The 21,059-nt window shown below is 41.5% G+C and overlaps 1 protein-coding gene and 1 pseudogene across 1 annotated transcript; both read left to right on the forward strand.

The window, feature by feature from the left end:
* The first annotated feature begins 326 nt into the window (after window positions 1-326).
* Window positions 327-1,875, forward strand: LOC118574145 (UPF0472 protein C16orf72). Its single transcript, XM_036174848.1, has one exon. The coding sequence runs from the start codon at window positions 683-685 to the stop codon at window positions 1,511-1,513; it is 831 nt and encodes a 276-aa protein (XP_036030741.1). The 5' UTR covers window positions 327-682; the 3' UTR covers window positions 1,514-1,875.
* A 16,919-nt stretch (window positions 1,876-18,794) lies between these two features.
* Window positions 18,795-18,910, forward strand: LOC118574902 (annotated as a pseudogene).
* Window positions 18,911-21,059: the final 2,149 nt, after the last annotated feature.

Raw genomic sequence — 21,059 nt, forward strand, 5'->3', positions numbered from 1 at the left:
AGCCTCCCTGGATGTGATAGACACCATGAAGTTGCCCTATAATCACCTATGGCAACACGGGATGTAAAATTTCATCAGCTCATTTGGATGAAGCCGACAAGTCGTCCCCCACCAAAAAAAAAAAAAATGTGTGCAAAGGGAGCCCCCGCATTAGGCGAGTTCGGCGTGGAGGCAGCGCTGCAGCGGGCCACCTCTGAGCCTTCAGTGCGGCAGGCGCGGCGCTAGCGAGTGCTGGGGCGGAGCGGCCAGCCCAGGCCTGTACCGGGGAGGCTGTGAGGCCGTGGCGCAGGGAGCAGCCGGCCGGGGCAAGCCGCGAGCCCGGAAGCGGGGAGCGCAGCGGCGCCTGCGGCGGCGGCGGGGTTATCTCCCAGGCTGCAGAGGCTGCAAGCACCGCGTCGCCGTCGCCCGGGGGCCGGGCCGGCGGGGCGGGGCGGGGCGGGGCGTGGACCAGGGCCCCGGGCGGCGCTCGCTGGAGCACTTGGCCTCTGGGCCCCCGCCGCCCGCGCGCCCGCCCAGCGGCGCCCGCGAAGGCGGCGGTGGCCGCGGAAGGCAGAGGGCGGCCCCCGAGCCTGAGGTGAGCTGCGGTGGAGGTGGAGGTGGAGGTGGAGGTGAAGGAGCAGCAGCCACAGTCAGCAGCTGAGACTGTAGTGGAGGAAGGCGCGGGGCCTGGAGGAAGAGAAGGATGGAGGAGCAGCAGAAGGACTGTGAGGCCGAGGTCGCTGAGCCCTGGTTTTCTAAGTGGGAGCGCCAGTGCCTTGCCGAGGCAGAGCAGGAAGAGCAGCTGTCCCCCGAGCTGCAGGAGGAGGCGGCTGCTGATGCGGCTGGGCTCAAGATCGAGCGGCAGAGGCTCTGGCACCTCTTCCAGATCTCAGCCACTGCGGTGGCCCAGCTCTACAAAGATTCCGGGTGCCAACAGCCAGGACTCTCTATGTGGGACCCCTTCCAGAATGCGGCCATGGCCGTGACCAGCCTCTACAAAGAGAGCGGGGATGCCTACCAGCGAAGTTTTGAGCTGGGCGTCCAGGTTGGCTACCAGCGTCGCGTTAGAGATGTGTTGGAGTGGGTGAAGAAGGGTAGGAGCATCATTCGCCGGGAAGACCTCATAAGCTTCCTCTGTGGCAAAGTACCCCCAACCCCACCCCCGCCACGCACCTCCAGGACGTCCCCTAGGCCGCCTGCAGCTGCCTCCAGTCAGGCTGCTGCCACTGAGTCCAGCGCAACTGTGGACGTCGACCTGCAGCCCTTCCACGAGGCCATCGCCCTCCATGGCCTCAATGGCGCCATGGCAAGCATCAGCATGCGATCTGGCGCTCCTGGCTCCCCATCTCAAGATGGAGGTATTGCCAGCAGTGGGCGTCGGAAAAGTAGCTTCCTTGAAGATGATCCGAACCCCTTGGGCTCAGAAGAACTGGCTCTCCGCCTGGAGTGTGGGGGAATCCGCAAGCGTACCTCGGCTCAGTTTGGTGATGCCACCACAGACTCTCCATCCCACAAGCGCAACCGAATGGTCTAAACTGCCTCCTTGGTTGGCCATCATCCACCACTTTATTGCTTGACAGTCAACTTGACCATCAACATGCTTGTTGAAACCATGCCTGAGACTGCTGATCTTCCTTCTCTTAAGTTAAAGATTTCTATAATTTACCATAAAGAAATTTTAAAAGTATTCCAGAAGAGGCCTCCTATGACTCTGACTTTCAAAAAAAAGTAATTCTATTGCAGAACATCAAATATCACATAGTTAGCAAGATCATTTAAACTTTAAAGCAAAACGTATCCAGTGAGGGCGGGAGCCTGGTTTATCTTATTCAAGTTGTATTTCTTAGCACCTAGTACAATTGTTGGTGCTCAATAAATGTTTGTTGAATGAATAAATGTGACCTTACTTTAAATTCTTAAAGGGGAAATATATAGATGTTTATTTGATGGTGGAATAATTTTATCCTTTCTTGTTTAGGTTGTTTGCTTTGACAGTCATTTCTAATTCATTTACCAAATGTTTTTTTGGGTTTGGTGTGATTTTTCAAGACAGGGTTTCTCTGTGTAGCCCTGGCTGTCCTGGAACTTGCTCTGTAGCCCAGGCTGGCCTCGACCTCACAGAGATCTGCCTGGCTCTGCCTCCCAAGTGCTGGGATTAAAGGTGTGCACCATCACTGCCTGGAATAGTGTACCAAAATGTAAGATTAGACATATTTATGAAATCTGGAGTCATCTGTTTTACCCCACTCTACCATGCACTCAATTTCTAGAAAGAAACTGGAATTAATATATTTTGGCCTGTTATTTGCTTTGAAACTCGGTTGATTTTGTTGATGGTGGTGTAAGTAGATGCTGTAATGACTGGATTAGTAATAAGTGATGGATGGGTTAAGTCAGTGCTCACTTTAAGAAAAGGAAAACAAGTAAGATAGTGTCCTTGGTAGCCTTTTGCTATAACAAGTTTCTTTCTCTGAGGTTATATGTTAGTGGGTTCTGTTTCAGAGTGGCAGACTAACTAGAAGAAACTGGGTTTTCTTGAAGGGGATACTATGGCATAACTAACGGAATATATGCTATGTACTGAAAGGAACAACGGTAGAAGGCCAGCTCCACAAAATAACTGGATGATTTGGGGCAAGTCAGTATTCACTGAACTTAGTTTTTCTTCTGTAAATGTAACTATGTATCTGCTAGAGTCATTTCAGATAACACATGAAGTTCATATTTCTAGTGACAACAGCAATGCTTAGCTCACTGGGTGTTTTCCCTCTACAAATACAAGTCAGTCAAATGTTGAAGTTCATAATATTTTAGCAAAATAGGAATTAGCAAATAAAAACCTGGTATTCTACTTGAGCTAAAAATTACTTCATGTAATTAAAACTTCCCTAAATGTCATAGTCTGTGTATTACTTGTAAATATGTTGAGCTCATGACTTAGGATCAACACTCTCAATAAATACTAGGGCATCCTTAGAGTTTCTGAAATTTCCTGGGAAACCCACTTTGCAATCGGGGTAATGTCCTACAGGAATTTGGAGAGGGAGATAAGTACAGAAAGAATATGGAAGTAAAGGTCCTAGGATACCTAAAAGGCTAAAGTGTTTTTTTTTAAATAAGAGTAGGGTGCTGAGGAAGTACAGCTGGTGGGGTGGAGGTGGTGGAAGTGAGGTTATGGAAGGAGTGGAAGGACACAGAAAAGCCCACATCTCCAGAGTCTTCCAAAGTCCATGCATAAACATTACAGGTTTGTTAAAGGCACTCTGCCTCTAATTTTACATCAGAGTTGTTCTTGCTTCATTAACATGACTGTGGAGAAAATGTGTAGTTGACCAATATGTTAAAAGAATATGAGATTATAAGTGAATTCCCAGTTAGAAAAGAAAGAATTTGGTGTTGCATTCAATAAACACCAAGGCTCTGTCTTAGGACTTGAGAAGAGATATCAACCATAAAACAGTCCTTATCCTCAAAGAGTTCACACTGCCTTGGAAGATAAAATATGTAGCCAAGCAGGGACTTTTAGCTGTGGGCAAAGCACTGGAGAGCTGTGTAGAACTCAAAAGAGGTTTTCCTTGCTGATAGTGTCACAGCTTCTGGTAAAGGTGGCATTTAAACTGGGTCCAGAAAAGTGAGTAGCAGGGGAACCATCTTTGGAAGATTATCTAGTATCATTTGAGTAGGAAACAATATAATGGTTAGGAGGGCTAGGGCCAAAGTTTAGAGGGTCTCAAATGACTCCCCACAGATTGCTCTCTGGGTCCAAAGGTGATACCTCCATCCAAATAGGACTTTGGGAAGATTGGCTTTGGCAAGAGTCCTGCTGTCCGGAAACAAGACACTGGAGCGGGGGCAGGTGAACATCTCACAGGGTGTTCTTCTCTGGGGCCGGTGCCTTCTGGTTAACCCAGGGTGTGGTGATGGACACTCAGATAAGAATTTCTTTAGGAAGCCTTTGTTCATACCACCCTTTTAAGCCACAAACCATACGAGATACAAAGCACATCAGGTAAGTTCTGTGGTTCTTCTTCAAGCCTGAGAATGCGTTCAGTTTCAGCTGCAGCCTCTTTCTGAATATTTGCTGTTTTTCTTTCTCTTTGTTTCTACTACTTGAGGGCACTCTTCTGGTGGAATAATCTGGGGCATTCTGGGCATAAATTTAACCAAGAAACAACTGTGATTTTAACAGGAGAGTGTTGGAATAAGGTATGCCATTATGAAAGTAGGCATTTTGTTTGTCTTGTTTCCTTCCATAATCCCCAATGACCAGCCAGTGTCTAATCATTGTGGACATATAATGCATATATTTTAAGAGGGCAGGTGGATAGAGCCGTCAGCTAGATTCAGGTATGGCCATAGGCCTTTCCCTGTTCCATATACTTAGGATCCCAGAAAGGTACTTGATGATTCCTAGATGATTACCCCTGAATGGTATTACCTTCATTTCCCATAAAAGAGAGAGGTATCTTGTGAATTTGACAATTTCAGAGCCACCCTCCAGCTGACTTAAAAATCTCAGTGAGGGAGTCCCCAAAACTACCTATCTGTAAGTATAAGGCATGAAGTCTGAATGTGGTCCTGATTCTGAGATATGTGATTGATTCAAGGAGTTCATTTTAAATTGATCATTGGAGAATTTCCTGTGTGGGTCTAAAGAGAATCTACCTATTTATAGATAGTATCTTTCTCATCTTGTATTGTATTTTGTATATTTTCTTTCTTAAGTTCAAGTAAAAATTTAATGTGTGAACCATGTGTAGTGGCACATGCCTTTAATCCCAGCACTCAGGAGGCAGAGACAGGTGGATCTCTGTGAGTTTAAGTTTGAGGCCAGCCTGCTCTACACTCCAGACCACTTAGGACTACATTGTAAGACTGTCTCACAAAACAACAACCCTTAACATGTGAAATTTCCCAGTTTTTCTCTGTATAGGAGCCTGAGAAAGACTTGTTTCTTAACCTCTAGCTTAATGTTTTATCCACTAAACAACTGCTTTCTAATAAAATGTACAAATCAACAGATAGATTGCTCTGGCTCTTATGAAATAGCAGAGCAGGGACAGTAGTGAAGGATTGTTTACTTGGTATCCCAGGCTTTTGTTTGGCAGACTATACAGGCATATATATTTGGTCTTCCAATGACAATGTGTGGTGGAATTTTCACAAATGATAAGATCCCATCCATGTCAGGATCAACTATTCATTTCACAACTGGGTAGTTGATCTCATCTAGAGGCCCACAATTACTACAAATTCTGTTGCTCCCTTCACTGTGCCTGCCTTAGTTACTTTGTGTATGAGCTTTTAAATCCATATGTTGATGGTGGCATGCAGATGATGAGCTTGCATTATGAAGTCATGGCTTCTAGCTTGGCACTATGTTGTATTTATTTAGGGGATACTGTTTGATGTTTTTCACTCATGGAGCATGTCACCACCTTGTCACTTCTGTGACAATGTAGCTACCAACCAAGACGGACAACTTGAAGTTTCCTATCTACTCTATTTTTTTAATCATCACTGCATCTGGGCCCTTTTACCTGCTCTGGAATGCTCCCATCCCTGTCTACCCAACTGATCCTTGTCCTAGAGGGTCAGCCCACTCCAAGCTTTAACTTTTTCTTGGATACCTTTTTTGCCCTTCCATGTCAGGATAAAATGTTCTCTCTCCCCAAAGTCCTCACTTTGGGGGGGTAATCATTATAATTGTCAGTTTGCAGTTTTATGTGCTGCATTGGACTGTAAATTGTTCACTCTCATTCCAAGGTGCTCAGTTTCCAGGGAAGTATGAGAGAATCTTTATGATTTCATATGTAGGTTGAAAACAAATTCAGTATTATGCTATAATTTTATGTTTTTAATGAAAAAGGTTTGCCATAAACTTTTATTAGAGAAAAGAAAGCTCAAAACATACTTTCAGAGGAATAGTTTTATTCTGTGGAACACTAAATATGGCTCTCCAAAGAACAAGAACAAATAATTTACTGACCTTCTTTCTAATTTGACATAAGATTACCATGTGTTGGGCACTGATGCAAGAACAGGGTACCTACATTAAGCCTCAGCTTTCTCTGTAACTAGCTGACCTTGAGTAAGCCCTTTGTTTGTTTGGTTGGTTTTTTGTTGTTTGCTATATGAAATAGTCACTGGTTGTGCTAGGTCATCTTTTAGGTACCCCTAAGCTCTGCACTCTAACCTATGATGTCATTAGGTAGGCAGTGGTATATAACCAGTTGAACTTTACAAGCTTTTTGCAGTAAGGATTGCCAAAGTGGAATTATTCCAAACTAAAAAGTTGCCTAGGCAACTGTGGTATGTCTACTTATGGGATGGGAACATGTGTATGTAGCACAGCCCTCTATTTTGCTCCATTTTCCATGGTAGGTCAAGAATAAGGAGAAAAATCACAGGCATGTCCAACTTTTAGACACTGTTACATAACATTGTTACCTATAAAACACAATCTAGTTGCTAAAAATAATCTTACAATGTTTTAAGAAAGTTTATGATTTTCTGCTGGGCCAAATATCTACCTTGGGGTGCATACTGCCCTCAGGCACAGGTTAGACATAGCTGCTGAGGATAGTACAGCCAAATGACCTATGGTTTGGGCATTTTCTTTTCCAAAAATGCTATGTCAGAGTATATTTTTTAGCCAGATAGATTTCTTTATTCAGTGCACTACAGGGAGAATTAGAGGGTTGGCAGTTCCACAGGCTCCAACTCTGGGAAGAACTAGAATGAAAACCACCCTGATACAAAAGCTACATTTTTCATTTAAGGAGCTTTGAGATGAATCCAAAGTCTTCTTCAGTAGCTACTAGGCAGGGCTTTCTGCAGACGGCTGCAGATTCCTCAGAATGCAGTGGGGTTGCTGCTCTCCTCCTATCATAGCCTAATTAGAAGCAAATTGGCTGTCCAGCTCAGAAGAATAATCCTCCTGCTGCTTCCAAAGCCCTCACCTCCAAATCCTGGCTGCAGAAAATTTTAAAAGGTCTTATTTTTTAAATAAAGATTATTTTTGAACATTGCATAGTGTTTTTGCATGGTGCTGGGAATAGAATCCAGGGCCTCTCATATGATAGGCAAGTGCACTTGTAGCCCTTTTTTAAAAATTCAGCCTCTTGGTTAATGTCATACTTTCTGTATTTATGCTTTGTAATACCCTGCTATGAAATCCCACATATGGCATGTGTTATGTGTATTATGTCTTACATTTTCCCTCCTACATGGGCTGCAAATTTTCTCATTCTTCTTGAAATCCCTGGCTTTCTTGACACCTGAACCCAATTTTGTATTTAAGTGTGACTATCTTAAATTGGAAGCTTATAGGAACATTGAGGGACATGTTAAATTGTTAAGAAAATCATGTGCCAAACCACATGGGAGCCTCTTAAATACAACTTTGGTGGTCATGACCCTGACCAGAGGGGAAAGTCTGTGATGTCACCTCTTCCCAAGACCCAGTTTCACGGATAGTATGTCTGAATGGAATTGTCTGAGGGAGATTGTTCCTTGTGAGAAGTTCACATGATGGAGTTTGAAGAGATTGTTTTACTCTGAGCCCAGCAGGACAGAGTGGTTTGGAATGCAGCATTCAGTGTGTCCTGTTTGGCTGAAAGCTCTCACAGAGAACAAGTACTTAGCAAACAGCATGAACAAGGATTTGAACTAGAGAATGGGAAGGGCCTTGACAACACTGTAATAGTGGCTTCTGTCATCAGAAATTGTTTAATGCTACACAAGGAGGTGATAAAGAAGACTAAGAAAAGACAAAGAAATAGATTTGGGTATATATTCAAAACAATCTAACGGAAGAGCATTTCAGTATGGGTAAAGTTTAGCAGACGTTCCTGAGTCAGTGTGACTATGTCCACTTTGCACTATGTGATAGAATGTTTGCCTCTTTTAAGGCAATAGTCCATAGACAAAATCTGTGGCTACAGGATGTCCACAAAAGTTACTGAAAATAGATCAATTAGTCAACTATTTAGTCTGTTTTTTGCAATGCTAAATACCTGGGTTGAATGTTTTTCTTTTTATAATTACCCAAGTAACTAAACAGAGTTTGTGATACTACTTTTAATTTTCATGCTTTAAGCAGAATTAAATACCGTTTAAGAGGGCTATTCTTTCACTATTTACATTCTGTTTGTTTTTAGTTGTTTGCTTTATTGTTTATATAGTCATAACATGGTACCATTTTCAATATGGAAATTTCCATACAAATATGTTTTTTTTTTTGTACAATGGGCATATTCCTTCACTCCCCATCCTCCCTTTTCTCATCCTCCCATTAGTGCCCTCTGTTCACCTAGACAGCTTTGATCCTACTTTCATGTCATGTGTACAGATTATTTTATGTAGCTATATAAAATCTAGGAACTGAAAATTAGACAAAATATACATTTATCTTTCTGAGACTGACTTACTTTATTTAGTATGGTCATGTCCAGTTGCATCTATTTTCCTTCAAATAATATAACTTCAGTCTTTTTACGTCTGAAAAAGATTCTGTCGTGTGTGTGCGTGTGTGTGTGTGTGTGTGTGTGTGTGTGTGTATGTGTGTGTGTGTATCACTTCTTTTCTATCCACGCCTGTACTTTAGATCCCTGGATTGGTTACACAACTTAACTATGGTGAACCATGCTGCAGTACACATGGATGTATATGTGTCTCTGTGACATTTGACTTGAAGCCCTTTGCATAAATACTCAGGTGTGATATAGCTGGGCCATATGATAATCTACTTTTAGCATTTTGAGGAGCCCCCATACTTATTTCCACAATGGCTGGACTAATATACATTCCCACAAGCAGAATATAAGGATTCCCTTCTGTCAACATTATCACCAGCTCTTATTATTACTTATTTTCTTCATGACTTTCATTCTGACTGTGGTATGATGGGATCTCAATATAGTTTTAATTTGTATTTCTCAGATGACTAGTGAGGTTGAACATTTTTTAAATATTTATTTATTTTCAAATGTGTGTGTGTGTGTGTGTGTGTATGTGTGTGTGTGTGTGTGTGTGTGTGTGTGTGTGTGTGTGTGTTTATAGCTGCACATGTAAAAGCAAGTGTCCTCAGAAGTCAGAGGCATTGGATCCCCTTGGAGTTGGAGTTATAGGCAGTTGTGAGCTGCCTGCTGTGGGTGCTGAGACCTAAACTTGTGTCCTCTACAAGGATAGTACATGCTCATAACCACTGACTATCTCTCCAACTCCTCATTTTGAACTTTTTAAATGTTTATTAGACATTTGCACTTCTTTTGAGAAGTATATTTTCATTTAATTAACGTACTTATTGATAGGATTGATTCTTATTGTTTAGTTTTTGCTTTCTTTGTATAATTTATCCTTTGCCAGTTGTATATCTTTCACTTTGTAGGCTATATGTTCATGTGATTAACTGCTTCCTTTTTTTTTTCTTTTGGTTTTTTGAGACAGGGTTTCTCTGTGTAGCTTTGCGCCTTTCCTAGAACTCACTTGGTAGCCCAGGCTGGCCTCTAACTCACAAAGATCCACCTGGCTCTGCCTCCTGAGTGCTGGGATTAAAGGCATGTGCCACCACGGCTCGGCCGCATTTTAATTTCATTAGTCTTGTTAATTGTTGGTTTTATTCCATGAGTATCCGAAGTTTTATTTAGTGTTCTGGCTACCTTTTCCTCTATTTCAAAGTTTCAGGTCATATATTAAGATAATATTTATCCATTTGTAGTTTAATGTCAGGTATCTTTCCTAACTGCTCTCTAATTTATTCTTTATAATTTAATTTAATTTTAATTAATATCTTCCATGGGTTCCACTGTCCTGCCCCTGCCTTCACCCCAGCCCACCCCCTATTCCCATCTCCTCCAGGGCAAAGACTCTCCTGGGGATTCAGCTCAACCTTGTAGATTCAGTCCAGGCAGGTCCAGTCCCCTCCTCCCAGGCTGAGCAAAATGTCCCTGCATAAGCCCCAGGTTCCAAACAGTCAGCTCATGTAGTAAGGGCAGGTCCTGGTCCCACTGCCTGGGTGCCTCCCAAACAGTTCAAGCTAATCAACTGTCTCACTTATCCAGAGGGCCTGATCCAGTTGGTGGCTCCTCAGCTTTTGGTTCATAGTTCATGTGTTTCTATTAGTTTGGCTATTTGTCCCTGTGCTTTTTCCTATCTTGGTCTCAACGGTTTTCGCTCATATAATCCCTCCTCTTTCTTGCCAATTGGACTCCTAAAGCTCCACCTGGGGCCTGGCCGAGGATCTCTGCATCCACTTCCATCAGTTATTGGATGAGAGTTCTAGCACGACAGTTAGGGTGTTTGGCCATCCAATCACCAGACTAGGTCAGTTCGGGCTTTCTCTCAACCATTGCCAGTAGTCTACAGTGGAGGTATCTTTGTGGATTTCTGGGGACCTCTCTAGCACTTTGCTTCTTCCTATTCTTATGTGGTCTTCATTTATCATGGTCTGTTATTCCTTGTTCTCCCTTTCTGTTCTTGATCCAGCTGGGATCTCCTGCTCCCCTAAGCTCTCTTTCCCTTGAACCTTGTCCTTCTTAACCCCCCCACCCCCGTGCATCACGTCCGGTTTGCTCATGTAGATCTCATCCATTTCTGTCACTGGATGATCCCTGTGTCTTTTTTAGGGTTCTGTTTTCTAGGTAGCCTCCCTGGAGTTGTGAGTAGCAGTCTAGTCATCTTTGTTTTATATCTAGTATCCTCCTATGAGTGATTAAATACCATGATTGTCTTTCTGAGTCTTGGTTACCTCACTCAGGATGATTTTTTTTCTAGATCCATCCATTTGCCTGCAAACCTCATGATGTTATTGTTTTTCTCTGCTAAGTAGTACTCCATTGTGTATGTGTGCCACATTTTCTTTATCCATTCTTCAGTTGAAGGGCATCTAGGTTGTTTCCAGGTTCTGACTATTATAAACAATGCTGCTATGAACACAGCTGAGCAAATGCCCTTGTGGTATGATTGAGCATTCCTTGGGTATATGCCCAAAAGTGGTATAGCTGGGTCTTGGGGGAGATGGATTTCCAATTTTCTAAGAAAGTGCCATATTGATTTTCAAAGTGGCTGTACAAACTTGCATTCCCACCGGCAGTGGAGGAGAGTTCCCCTTGCTCCACATCCTCTCCAGCATAAGCTGCCTTTAGTGTTTTTGATCTTAGCCATTCTGACGGGTGTAAGGTGGTATCTCAGAGTCATTTTGATTTGCATTTCCTGGATAAGTAGGGATGTTGAGCAATTCCTTAAATGTCTTTCAGCCATTTGAGATTCTTCTGTTGAGAATTCTCTGTTTAGATATGTAGCCCATTTTTTAATTGGATTGTTTGGTATTTTGATGTCTAATTTATTTTTATTTTAGTAATAAAATTAGATACCATTTATTAAGACACGCAGAAGGGTTGAAGTAGCCTAGAGAGCTAGGAAAACAGGCTGAAAGGTGCTCATGACCTGTATAGATCATGTGCATAGCACTTACCTTCTCTTGCATTTGTATATTGTAAGCTTTTTTTCATGCATGCTCTATTTGTTGCATGACACCCAACCCCCTTTTTTTTTTTTTGAGATGAGGTTTTTGACTGAACCCAAAGCTCACCAATTCAGCTAGACTGGCTGTGCAGGAACCTTTCTGCCTCTGCCTCAGGAGTGCTGAAATTATAACTTCATGCCACTGTGTCCTGCAAGGGCAAATTTTATTATGCCAATTTCAGATGACAGCAGTGCCTTCTGTATGGAACCCAACATCTTCCTGGAAGATAAAACTAACCACTGTAAGTGAGTGTGGGATGTGAAGTTCTTTTGTGCTGCTGCTCTAGGATCATGCTACAGCAATGTTTTAGCTTCAGGAGAAACAAATGCAAGAAGGTATTTACCATAGTAATTCCCTAGTGCATAGCTAAGTCTACCATGAAGTAACTAGTTTGCTAGTAATGGTGGAATTATTGTGATACAAAGGACAGATATGGGCAGGTGAGTTGGGTAAATTAGTAAAGGCACTTGCCACCAAGCCATCTGTGTTCACTGTCCAGGACCCACATGGTGGAAGGAGAGAACTAACTCATACAAGATGTCCTCTGACCTCCACGTGCACACTGTGGCATGCATGTGACACCCCTGTGAATATATGTAAAAAGAATAAAAATTAAACAAAAAGTGACAAGAGCAGCACAACATCCAGTCACAAGTTTTAGAGTTGTGTATGAACACACATTACTTACACTGACTCTAGTTTAAAAAGAAATGAAATTTAATCAGGCAACTTATTCCCAATTCAGTTCAAATGAACAATTAGTGCTGCAGTTTCTCAAGTTCTTTCACAGGGATGGCTCATTCAGTTTGGTTTGACTGACTTGTATCTTCTTTCCTTCCCCCATTCCAAAAAAAATTTTTTTTCAGTTCTAAGGATAGAACCTAGGGTCTTGGGCATGGGAGGCAAGAGCTGTACCACTGAGTGACATCCCCAGCCCTTTGATTCTCATAGAATCTTTCTTTGGCAGTATTACAAGTAAAGAAACTTGGGCCCAGAAAAATATTCAGTAGTTGAGCCTTATTCAGATGGGAACAATCCCAAGACTCCTAGGATATCTGAGACTAGAGGCAGCACTTAACTCCACATATAACTCTCTCTACATATAATTCCTATATGTACATACCTATGACAATTTACCTTTTACTTTTATCAGTTGTATGTTTCCATTGCCGTTGCCATTCTGATACCTGTGATGGTTACTAAGTGATTTAATGACTATCATATAGAGTGTGGATACTAAGAAAGTAGGGATGATTTATGTCAGAAAAGTATATAACCTAAAACAAACTGTTGTGGATTTTCCACTTACTACTTTCTGATAGGTTCACTGTGGATAAGGGTGACTACTATACTGAGTTGCCTGTGGCCATTGCCCAGGGAATGAGAGATTTCCTGGCTTGTTTCCTTGTCTTGCCTCTGCCATTTTCGCTTCTTCCAAGTCGTATCAAGTGCTAAGAAAGAAAGATACCTAGGCTAGCTCTTTGTTAAGAAATTTAATGAAAATCAAAGCACTAATTGTGGAGAGGAATTATTAACATTGTGAAAAAATTCTGTTAGTTTAAAAACCTCTGGCAAACAATCTTATACTCAACAGAAAGATAACAGTTATTATGTGAAATAAAGTACACATAACTCCACAGAGCAGGCCATTACTTGAAGTTGTGAAGAGTAATTTCGTCACAATATTCAGTTTTCTATTTCTAAAAATGTGTTCTAACCCCAAGCCTTTGAAATCAGTGCAGAATTGCAAATCTAGTAGTTCTTCTTTACTTTTCTTTTCCTATCAAAACACGTTTCATACTCATGTTTCATAGAATGGACTGTATTTTATTATCAGATCTATAAAATGAAAAGCATCTTTTTTCCTTTGGGAAATTTTTGTTGTTTCCTTGTTTTGGTGAGACCCCTTCAAACTGTTTTCCTGCCGGTAATGTTCTGATGAATCATCAGCATTAACAATGGTGTGGAAGGATCAGATGTGACATAACATACAACCAATTAACCAAAATCCCCTAGAGACAGCAAAACCTACTAGCATGGGTCAAACTTCCATATTCTATATCTTATTATCATTCGAATATATATCTAGATGAGGCAAATAAGCAATTTTAGTGGGAGAGAAATGAAAGTTCACGTGCATGAACTATTGACCTATAACATAGCAAGAAATATTATTCACATTCATTCAGAACACTGTGTTAAGGTATGGGTTTCATTGACAAATGAAGACTAATAAATAATAAAGTTATGGAAGGAAATACATTCTCAAATGTTCTATGATTGAATTTCTTTAAATCAAGTGTGGTTAAGCTATGAAGACCCCTATGTTCTTTATATTTACAGACAGGGTCTCACTATGTGGCTCTGGCTAGCCTGGAACTTGCCCTGTAGACTACAATGACCTTGAATACACAAAGATCCACCTACTTCTGCCTCCTGGATGCTGGTACTAAAGGTGGGTACCACCACACCTAGCCAGGAGCCCTACTCTATTTATTTTATATCCTGGCTTCAGTTTCCCCTCTGTCCTCTTCTCTGAGTCCCTCCTCACCCCCCTCTATCCTCACCTTAAAATTTACTCCTCATCTCTGTTCAGGAAAAGGTAGGTCTCCCATGGATAGCACCAAAACATGGCATATCTAGTTATAGTAAGACTAAGCACCTCCCCATGTGTCAAGGCTGGGTAAGGTATGAAGAGTAGGGTCCTAAACACTAGAAAAAGAGTCAGAGACAGTCCCTGGGAGAAACCTACTCTTAATTCAATTCAAATCAAGCATTATGAAATGATAGCAGGTAGAGTGCCCCTAGGAGGTTTCTTTTGACATAAAATTAACGTTCATGAGCAGCATCCATTTTCCATACTTGGAATTCCTGAAACAGTTTTAACTCAAATTACAGCTCATTTTTTTATCCACAAAAAAAAAGAAAGCAGCATGCTTAATACAGAGAGGCTGTAAATTTAAGTTAGACTAAGTCCATTCATATGCACTGAGACAAGATGATTCACCTACATCTCAAGCCTTATATTGGTGATCAAATAAATTTCACATAAATGGAAACTTACAGACTGTGCAAAAGAAAGAACAAAGGACCAGGAGTCAGGAGACCTGCACTCTAAATCTTGGTCTAGCCTGGAATAATTCTGTGACTTGCCTACCCTGGACTTGCGTTTCTTTAGATATAAACTGAGAGGTAAGTTTGAACTCAGAAAGCCCCTTTTTATCTCTAAATTCTATCTGTTCTTTTCTTCCACTCTACTAGTATGTTGTGATACTTTTTTTTAAGATTTATTTTATTTATTATGTATACAACATTCTGCCTCCATGTAACCTTGCATGCCAGAAGAGGGCACCAGATCTCATTATAGATGGTTGTGAGCCACCATGTGGGTGCCAGGAATTGAACTCAGGACCTCTGGAAGAACAGTCTGTGCTCTTAACCTCTGAAACATCTCCCCAGCCCCAATACTTTTAAATATTCTTTTAAAAACAGATTTATCTGCCATACACATACGAGTGTTTTGCCAGCATGTATACCACAAGCATGCCTGGTGCCCACTGATGCTAGAAGAGGGCACCAGATCCCTTGGAACTGGACTTACGGATGTGTGATTGTTTGTTAGGTTCATAGTTGGGGTAGAAATTCTACTTTGAGCAATCTTGCTCTAGTAACTGAATTGCCATAAAAAGACTAATGAAGACTAATAGATAGCTAATAAAATTATGGGAAGAAATAAGTTGGTGAAATATTTTCAAAGAGAAAACCCAGCCATGAAAGGGTAGCATTTCCTACTTAGTTTTACCCCTCAGATGCCCTTACACTCTAATTCTTGTATGCAAATCTGGGCATGGGGCAGTGAGGAGACCAAGATGTACTACTGATCAGGACATTCAATTTGTATTGGAATGTCCCATGCAAACAGCACATCAGAAATCATGAAGTGGCATTTGGCTTAAACTCCTGGAAGGCATGCCAGTCTACAAAGAATACAAATGGTAAATGTTGAGATGAGAACAGTCCACCATTCTTTTCCTAATGCAACTTTATGTTGAGTCTAAAGATATTGGGAGAACACGACTTTAACCATTTTACTAAAGTCACTTACCCCATCTGTGGTTATGTGACCTCACAATAGTCAGAAGGCATAAAGCTTAGAAACAGACCTTCCAACTCTCACATTCTGTTTCATCTAAATTATTTTGCTTTTAGTTTTTAATTTTTATTTCATATGTATGGTTTTTTTCTGCACTTATAGCTGTGAACCACAAGAATGCCTAGTGCCCACAAATATCAGAATAAGGTATTTATCCCCTGGATCTGGCTGGAGTTACAGATGGCTGTGAGCCCTCATATGGGTGCTGAGAATTAAACCTGGGTCCTCTGAAAGAGCGGCCAGTGCTCTTAACCACTGGGCCATATCTCTAGCTCCTGGATCATTTTAAAGGAGAGAGTGTGTATTTTGTGTCTCATAGAAAAAGGAGAGTTGAAGAGGGCTCTGAAAGACAGACTTCACAGCCTTTCCAATTTTGTTCAATGGTTGACTGGTCCTTGCCCCTTTCCTCATGGGTTAAAAGGTTAATAATGGTGATAAATACCTGTGTCTGTCTGTTACCATGTGTCTGTGGCATAGTGGATTAGGAAACCAGAAAAGTAAGATAAGTGTAAGTTTTCTTTTATTTTTACTTTCTTTTTTATTTATTCTTTGTGTCTTTCACGTCATGCCTCCGGATTCCAACTACTTCCCTCCCCAGCAGAATAAACAAAACAAAATTGAAGGGAAAAAGGAGAAAGAAAAAAATCTCATCATAGAACTTGCAGTGTGACACAGTGAGTCATGTAGTAAACCCCTTTATCCATACATTTGTACATGCAGGCATTCATTGCAAAAAATCATTGATCTGGTTTGAGACCCCTGGTCTCTGCTATACCATTAACGCTGGACCATCACTGGGACTCTCCCTGAACATCCTGTTGCTGCCTTGGGTCATGAAGGTCCTGCAGCCTTGGGTCCACAGAACTGAGACCCTACCCTTCTACTCGAATGCTCCAGCAGATCACAGATGGGGTGGATATTGGGGTGGCCCAACATATAACCCTGGTTCTGGGCCTGGGTAGCTGCTGGGTTAGTCAGTCTGCCAACTCTCCCCTGTCTTCACCACCAGGGTGAGCTCTCCAGCATTGCCCTGGCTAGTTCACCCCTTGCAGTGATGAGGAAGGGGTGGGGCCAATTCCCCCTCTTTCACATCCTCGGTGTCAGTTCTCCTACACCTACACCTTCAGGGCCAGCTCTACTGTGTTGCCCAGGCAAGGTGTGGGGGCCACTCTCCTGAGTGTAGCTGGTGAGGGACTGGGCCAACTCTCCCACCTGCCTCAAGTGTTGATGGGATGGTGGGGGTGGGGGGGGAAAATAAGGGGGTGGGAGGGAGAGGGAGGGGGTATCTCTCCCCTGCCCATGCTGCCACATGACAGATGAGTATCAGGGACTGCTCTCCTGTATTCACAACTTCCAGGCTAGCTCACCCACACCTCTGCCAACAGGCTCATTTCTACTGTGCTGCCAGGCAAGGTGCAAGGTCTACTTTCCTGAGTGCTCTAGCTGCTAAGGGAGAGGGTCAGTTTACTAGTCTGTCACAGGCTGTAAGGGGCGAGGTGTAAGGGGGTGTATCTCTCCCTCACCCAAATCACCACATGATAAATGAGTAGTGGGGACAGTTTCCCCATGCTCACAACTTCGGGGCTGGCTCACCCCCACCTCTACCAATAGGTTTGGCTCTATTGTGCTGCCAAGGTGAGGTGCAGGGCCTGTTTTCCAAAGGGTTGCAGCTGGTGGGGCAGGAACAGCTTTCCTGCTCTTGTAACCTCAGAGCCAACTCTCCCACCAGCCTCAGGCATTGATAGGCAGGAGGGGGGCATCCCCCCACCATGCTGCCACAAGACAGATGAGTAATGGGGACAGCTCTCCCCTACTCACAACTTCAGGGATGACTCACCCACACCTCCACCAATAGGGTTGGCTCTATTGTGTGGCCCAGGAGAGGTGCAGAGCCTGCTCTCCCAAGGATCAAGTACAAGTTTGTTTTTACTGCTGGTTCCTTAACTGTTTTACATTTTGTCTTCTAGGCCCTACTGTCATCTTACAAACCTCATACAAAGTTCATCATTTGGAGAAAGGGTGTCAGTAACAGAAGGACAAGTTGAACACTATTAAGGATCTTGTGAGTTTAGAACTTATCATTTTGTTCTACAGGAAGAGAAATTGAGGAATAGAGAGGATTGATGGTTAATTTTGTTTGTCAGCTGGACTGGGTTAAGAAAAAGCTAGAGCACTGATGAGGTATATTCTTGGATGTGTCTGTGAGGGATTTTTCAGAGTGGGTTAACTGAAAGGGGAAAACATTGATCTGTATATGGGAGATACCATGTCACAGAGAGGAGTCAAGACTGAATAAGAATGGGAAAATGAGAAATCCTTTGCTTTACTCCTTCCAATCTGTCAAGATGTAAGAAATCAGCCTCACCTTCCTGCAGCCACACTTAGAAGCAACTTCTGATGCCATGCCTTCCTGGCTATAAAATAATGTATTCTCAAACCCTGGGGCCACATAAATCCTTCCTCCCATGAGGTGCTTGTTGCCAGGAATTTGATCATAGCAACAGAATTAACTAATACAAGAGGTTAACTATACTACTTAATGTCAAATAGCTAGTAGCAGCAGAGATTGAAATCCACAAAGTCATCTCTTTAGTCCATTCTTTTCACCTCTGTGTTCAGGAGATGCCAAGTTGTCTCATATAATTCTTATGTTTTACTATTATTAAGATTTTTCATCAAGACATGTGCTAGTGAAAATTAGCTAGTACCTTTAATATCCCAAACTGTAGCAGCTTTTGTGAATATATTGTTGTTGAGCAGACCTCAAATCCTTCTGAGTCCTGATAACTTGACATCGCCCCAGATCCCTAAATGAAACATTTCCTAACCATGGGTTTACTGTGATCAAATTTATTTTTTTCCCTTTCTAAGCTGAAATTATGTTTTCTGATCTCTATCCTCTGTATTTTTCCATGTTCTTATGCTATGTATGATGTTAAGTATGCTAGTTTACTCAATCAAATAGCACATTGAATGAGAAAAGCTGTGTATGCCAGTAATAGTGGTTGCTTATTGATCATTTACTATGTGCCAAGTCTGAGAAAAAAAGGGCTTTGATATTGTTTCTTTATTTTTTCCTTCAGCCTATGAGGTGAGTTCTGTTATTATTGCCATTTCATATGTAAAACAACATGACTTCTTGTGCCTTTGGGACCTGCTGGCTGTGGTAGTCTTTCTTCCTAGCTGTTGAAGAGCATGTCCTTGTTTATTGGCAATGCTATATTAGATTCTGTCTTGCACAAGTAACATTCTTACCTATTAAGATGTTGTGAGATGCCAGTTATTGGACATACTTTTCTAAATTATTATTAAAATGTTTCTAGAAAAAAATGAAAAATCCTGAGGGCTCACATAAGCTTAGACCAACTCAAAGTTAGACTTTTAAGTACATGTAAGAGTCAGGAGTTTTACTTGGGCTATATCTGATCCAAAGTCTAGGGTGTAGACGATACTTTACATTGCCTTTACCATTTCCCTGGCATTTCTTCCTCTCAGTACTACATTCATAGTTAGTATTGATTCTATAGTTGTGTATCCAAGTCATTTTAATATGATGCACCATCCTCTTATAATTGCACAAACTGTTTGGAATACAAGAGTACATTTGCTTTGCCCATAACTGGCCATCCTGTACAATGGCTTTTCATAAGTGCCAACTTTTCTTAGACACGTTATAGAAAGAGGGTGTGAGAGGATTTACATAGGCTAGAGGGATTAGGGCATATCACAAATCATATTCTTGTGGGTTTGTTTAATGAGGAACTTGGGTCTTCTATTGGGATGGTCCTGAAAGAAAGGAAATGGAATATTGTGACTAAAGTATAAGAAGCATCAGTTTAGCAGGTGAAGATATCTTTATAGCTTTTGACTACTTCATATCTTCACAATATTATTATATGTACTTTTTTCTTGTTTTTAAAAGATAAATGATTGCTGTTCTGGAATTAATTCAGTTTAGATAATATTAGCATGATGGATGTTGCTAAAATATCTATATAGAAGATTAACTAAACCAGATCTTAAAGCTCATTTGACTTTATTAATCTTTATAACCTAAGTGACACCCCCAATCAGGAGGATCTTCTATGCCTCAGGGTCTGACTCTAATTGCCAGTTAATAAAAATGCCAGGGTATCCTTAATCAGCCAATTAACTGACCTAACAATTATAATAGGGAAGGAAGGTGGGAGGGGCGGAGACTGGGAACAGCAAGTCCATCAAGGTGCAGTGTAAATTCTTTAAGGGGTTAACAGTAGACACTCTTTAAAGTGAAGTGATTTTGTTCTACCTTGACTACTTTCCCATTCCTTTCTCCTCTCTCCCTCCCCTGACATTTAGAATTGTTGGAATCCCTAATTGGCTGATTAGCAAATTTCAAGAAAGCAAAAGAAGATAGAGGAGGGAGAGCGGGGGAGGGAGAGCGACAGGGAGAGAAAGGAGGTTAAGATGTGAAGATTTAAAGAAACCTGGTTATTTACTTTCTGAAAGGACATATATCCAGAAATAGTTCTCTGTAGCTAAGAGTTTATATGAAATTAAAGCACCTTTTCCTTTTTGTACTGGAACAGTTAGTTTCCTAGTTTATGAAACCCACATTAGCATACAAATTAAATTATGATATGAAAAGTCTGATATTAAAGAAGCTAGCTAATTTTCACTAGAACATGTCTTCATGAAAAAACCCTCAATAATAAGTGAAACAGAAGCTGTCTTTACTGAAAGCATACTTTTGATAGAGTCAGATTTTTCTTTGCTTAATGAAAATTGTAATATACTAACAGTATTTAAAAAGCATGCATATAGATAAGATTCCTTCAGTTATTATTTGCCATTTTTAAATAGTATGAGAAGTTGGTTATTTTAAAATAATCAAAATATTTTAAAAGCATAGAATTTGGGATGGAGGTGGACCTTAGTGGTAGACCAGTTGCTCAGCATGTTGGAGGACTAGATTCAGCCCTCTCCATATTTGCCACCAGAGAATGGGGGTCGAGATAGAATAAATTGTCAAAAACTCTCTGTGTTCTAAAGAACTCTCAGTTGCTGGGATTTTCTTTTACAAATGCAAGCATGTACACACAAGCACACACACACACACAATGCTGTTAGAGAAGTGAGAAGTTCAGTTTTACCAACCCAAATCTCAGAGTTCTAAGTTTTCTTTAGAGATTATAAATTACACAATGCTCTTGTAGCCTTATTACTACTCATTTGGACTTTTGTCACAAGTTTATGAAATATCACCTACTTCTCCTTTCTTGATGAAAAGAAGAATCAGAAACTTACATGGGAAAGGATACTTGTCTAGGGTCAAATAGGCAATTTTCAGGCTGAGCTTGGAGCAGGTCTCTGGATTCCCAGTTTTGTGTTCCTTTCTTCCTTGCAGTCTTCCCACTATAT

The sequence above is a fragment of the Onychomys torridus genome, chromosome X (genome assembly GCF_903995425.1).
Source record: "Onychomys torridus chromosome X, mOncTor1.1, whole genome shotgun sequence".
Taxonomy (NCBI): domain Eukaryota; kingdom Metazoa; phylum Chordata; class Mammalia; order Rodentia; family Cricetidae; genus Onychomys; species Onychomys torridus.

What these genes read in the sequence shown, in the direction of transcription:
- LOC118574145 (XM_036174848.1), top strand. Translation starts at nt 683, where the DNA reads ATGGAGGAGCAGCAGAAGGACTGTGAGGCCGAGGTCGCTGAGCCCTGG.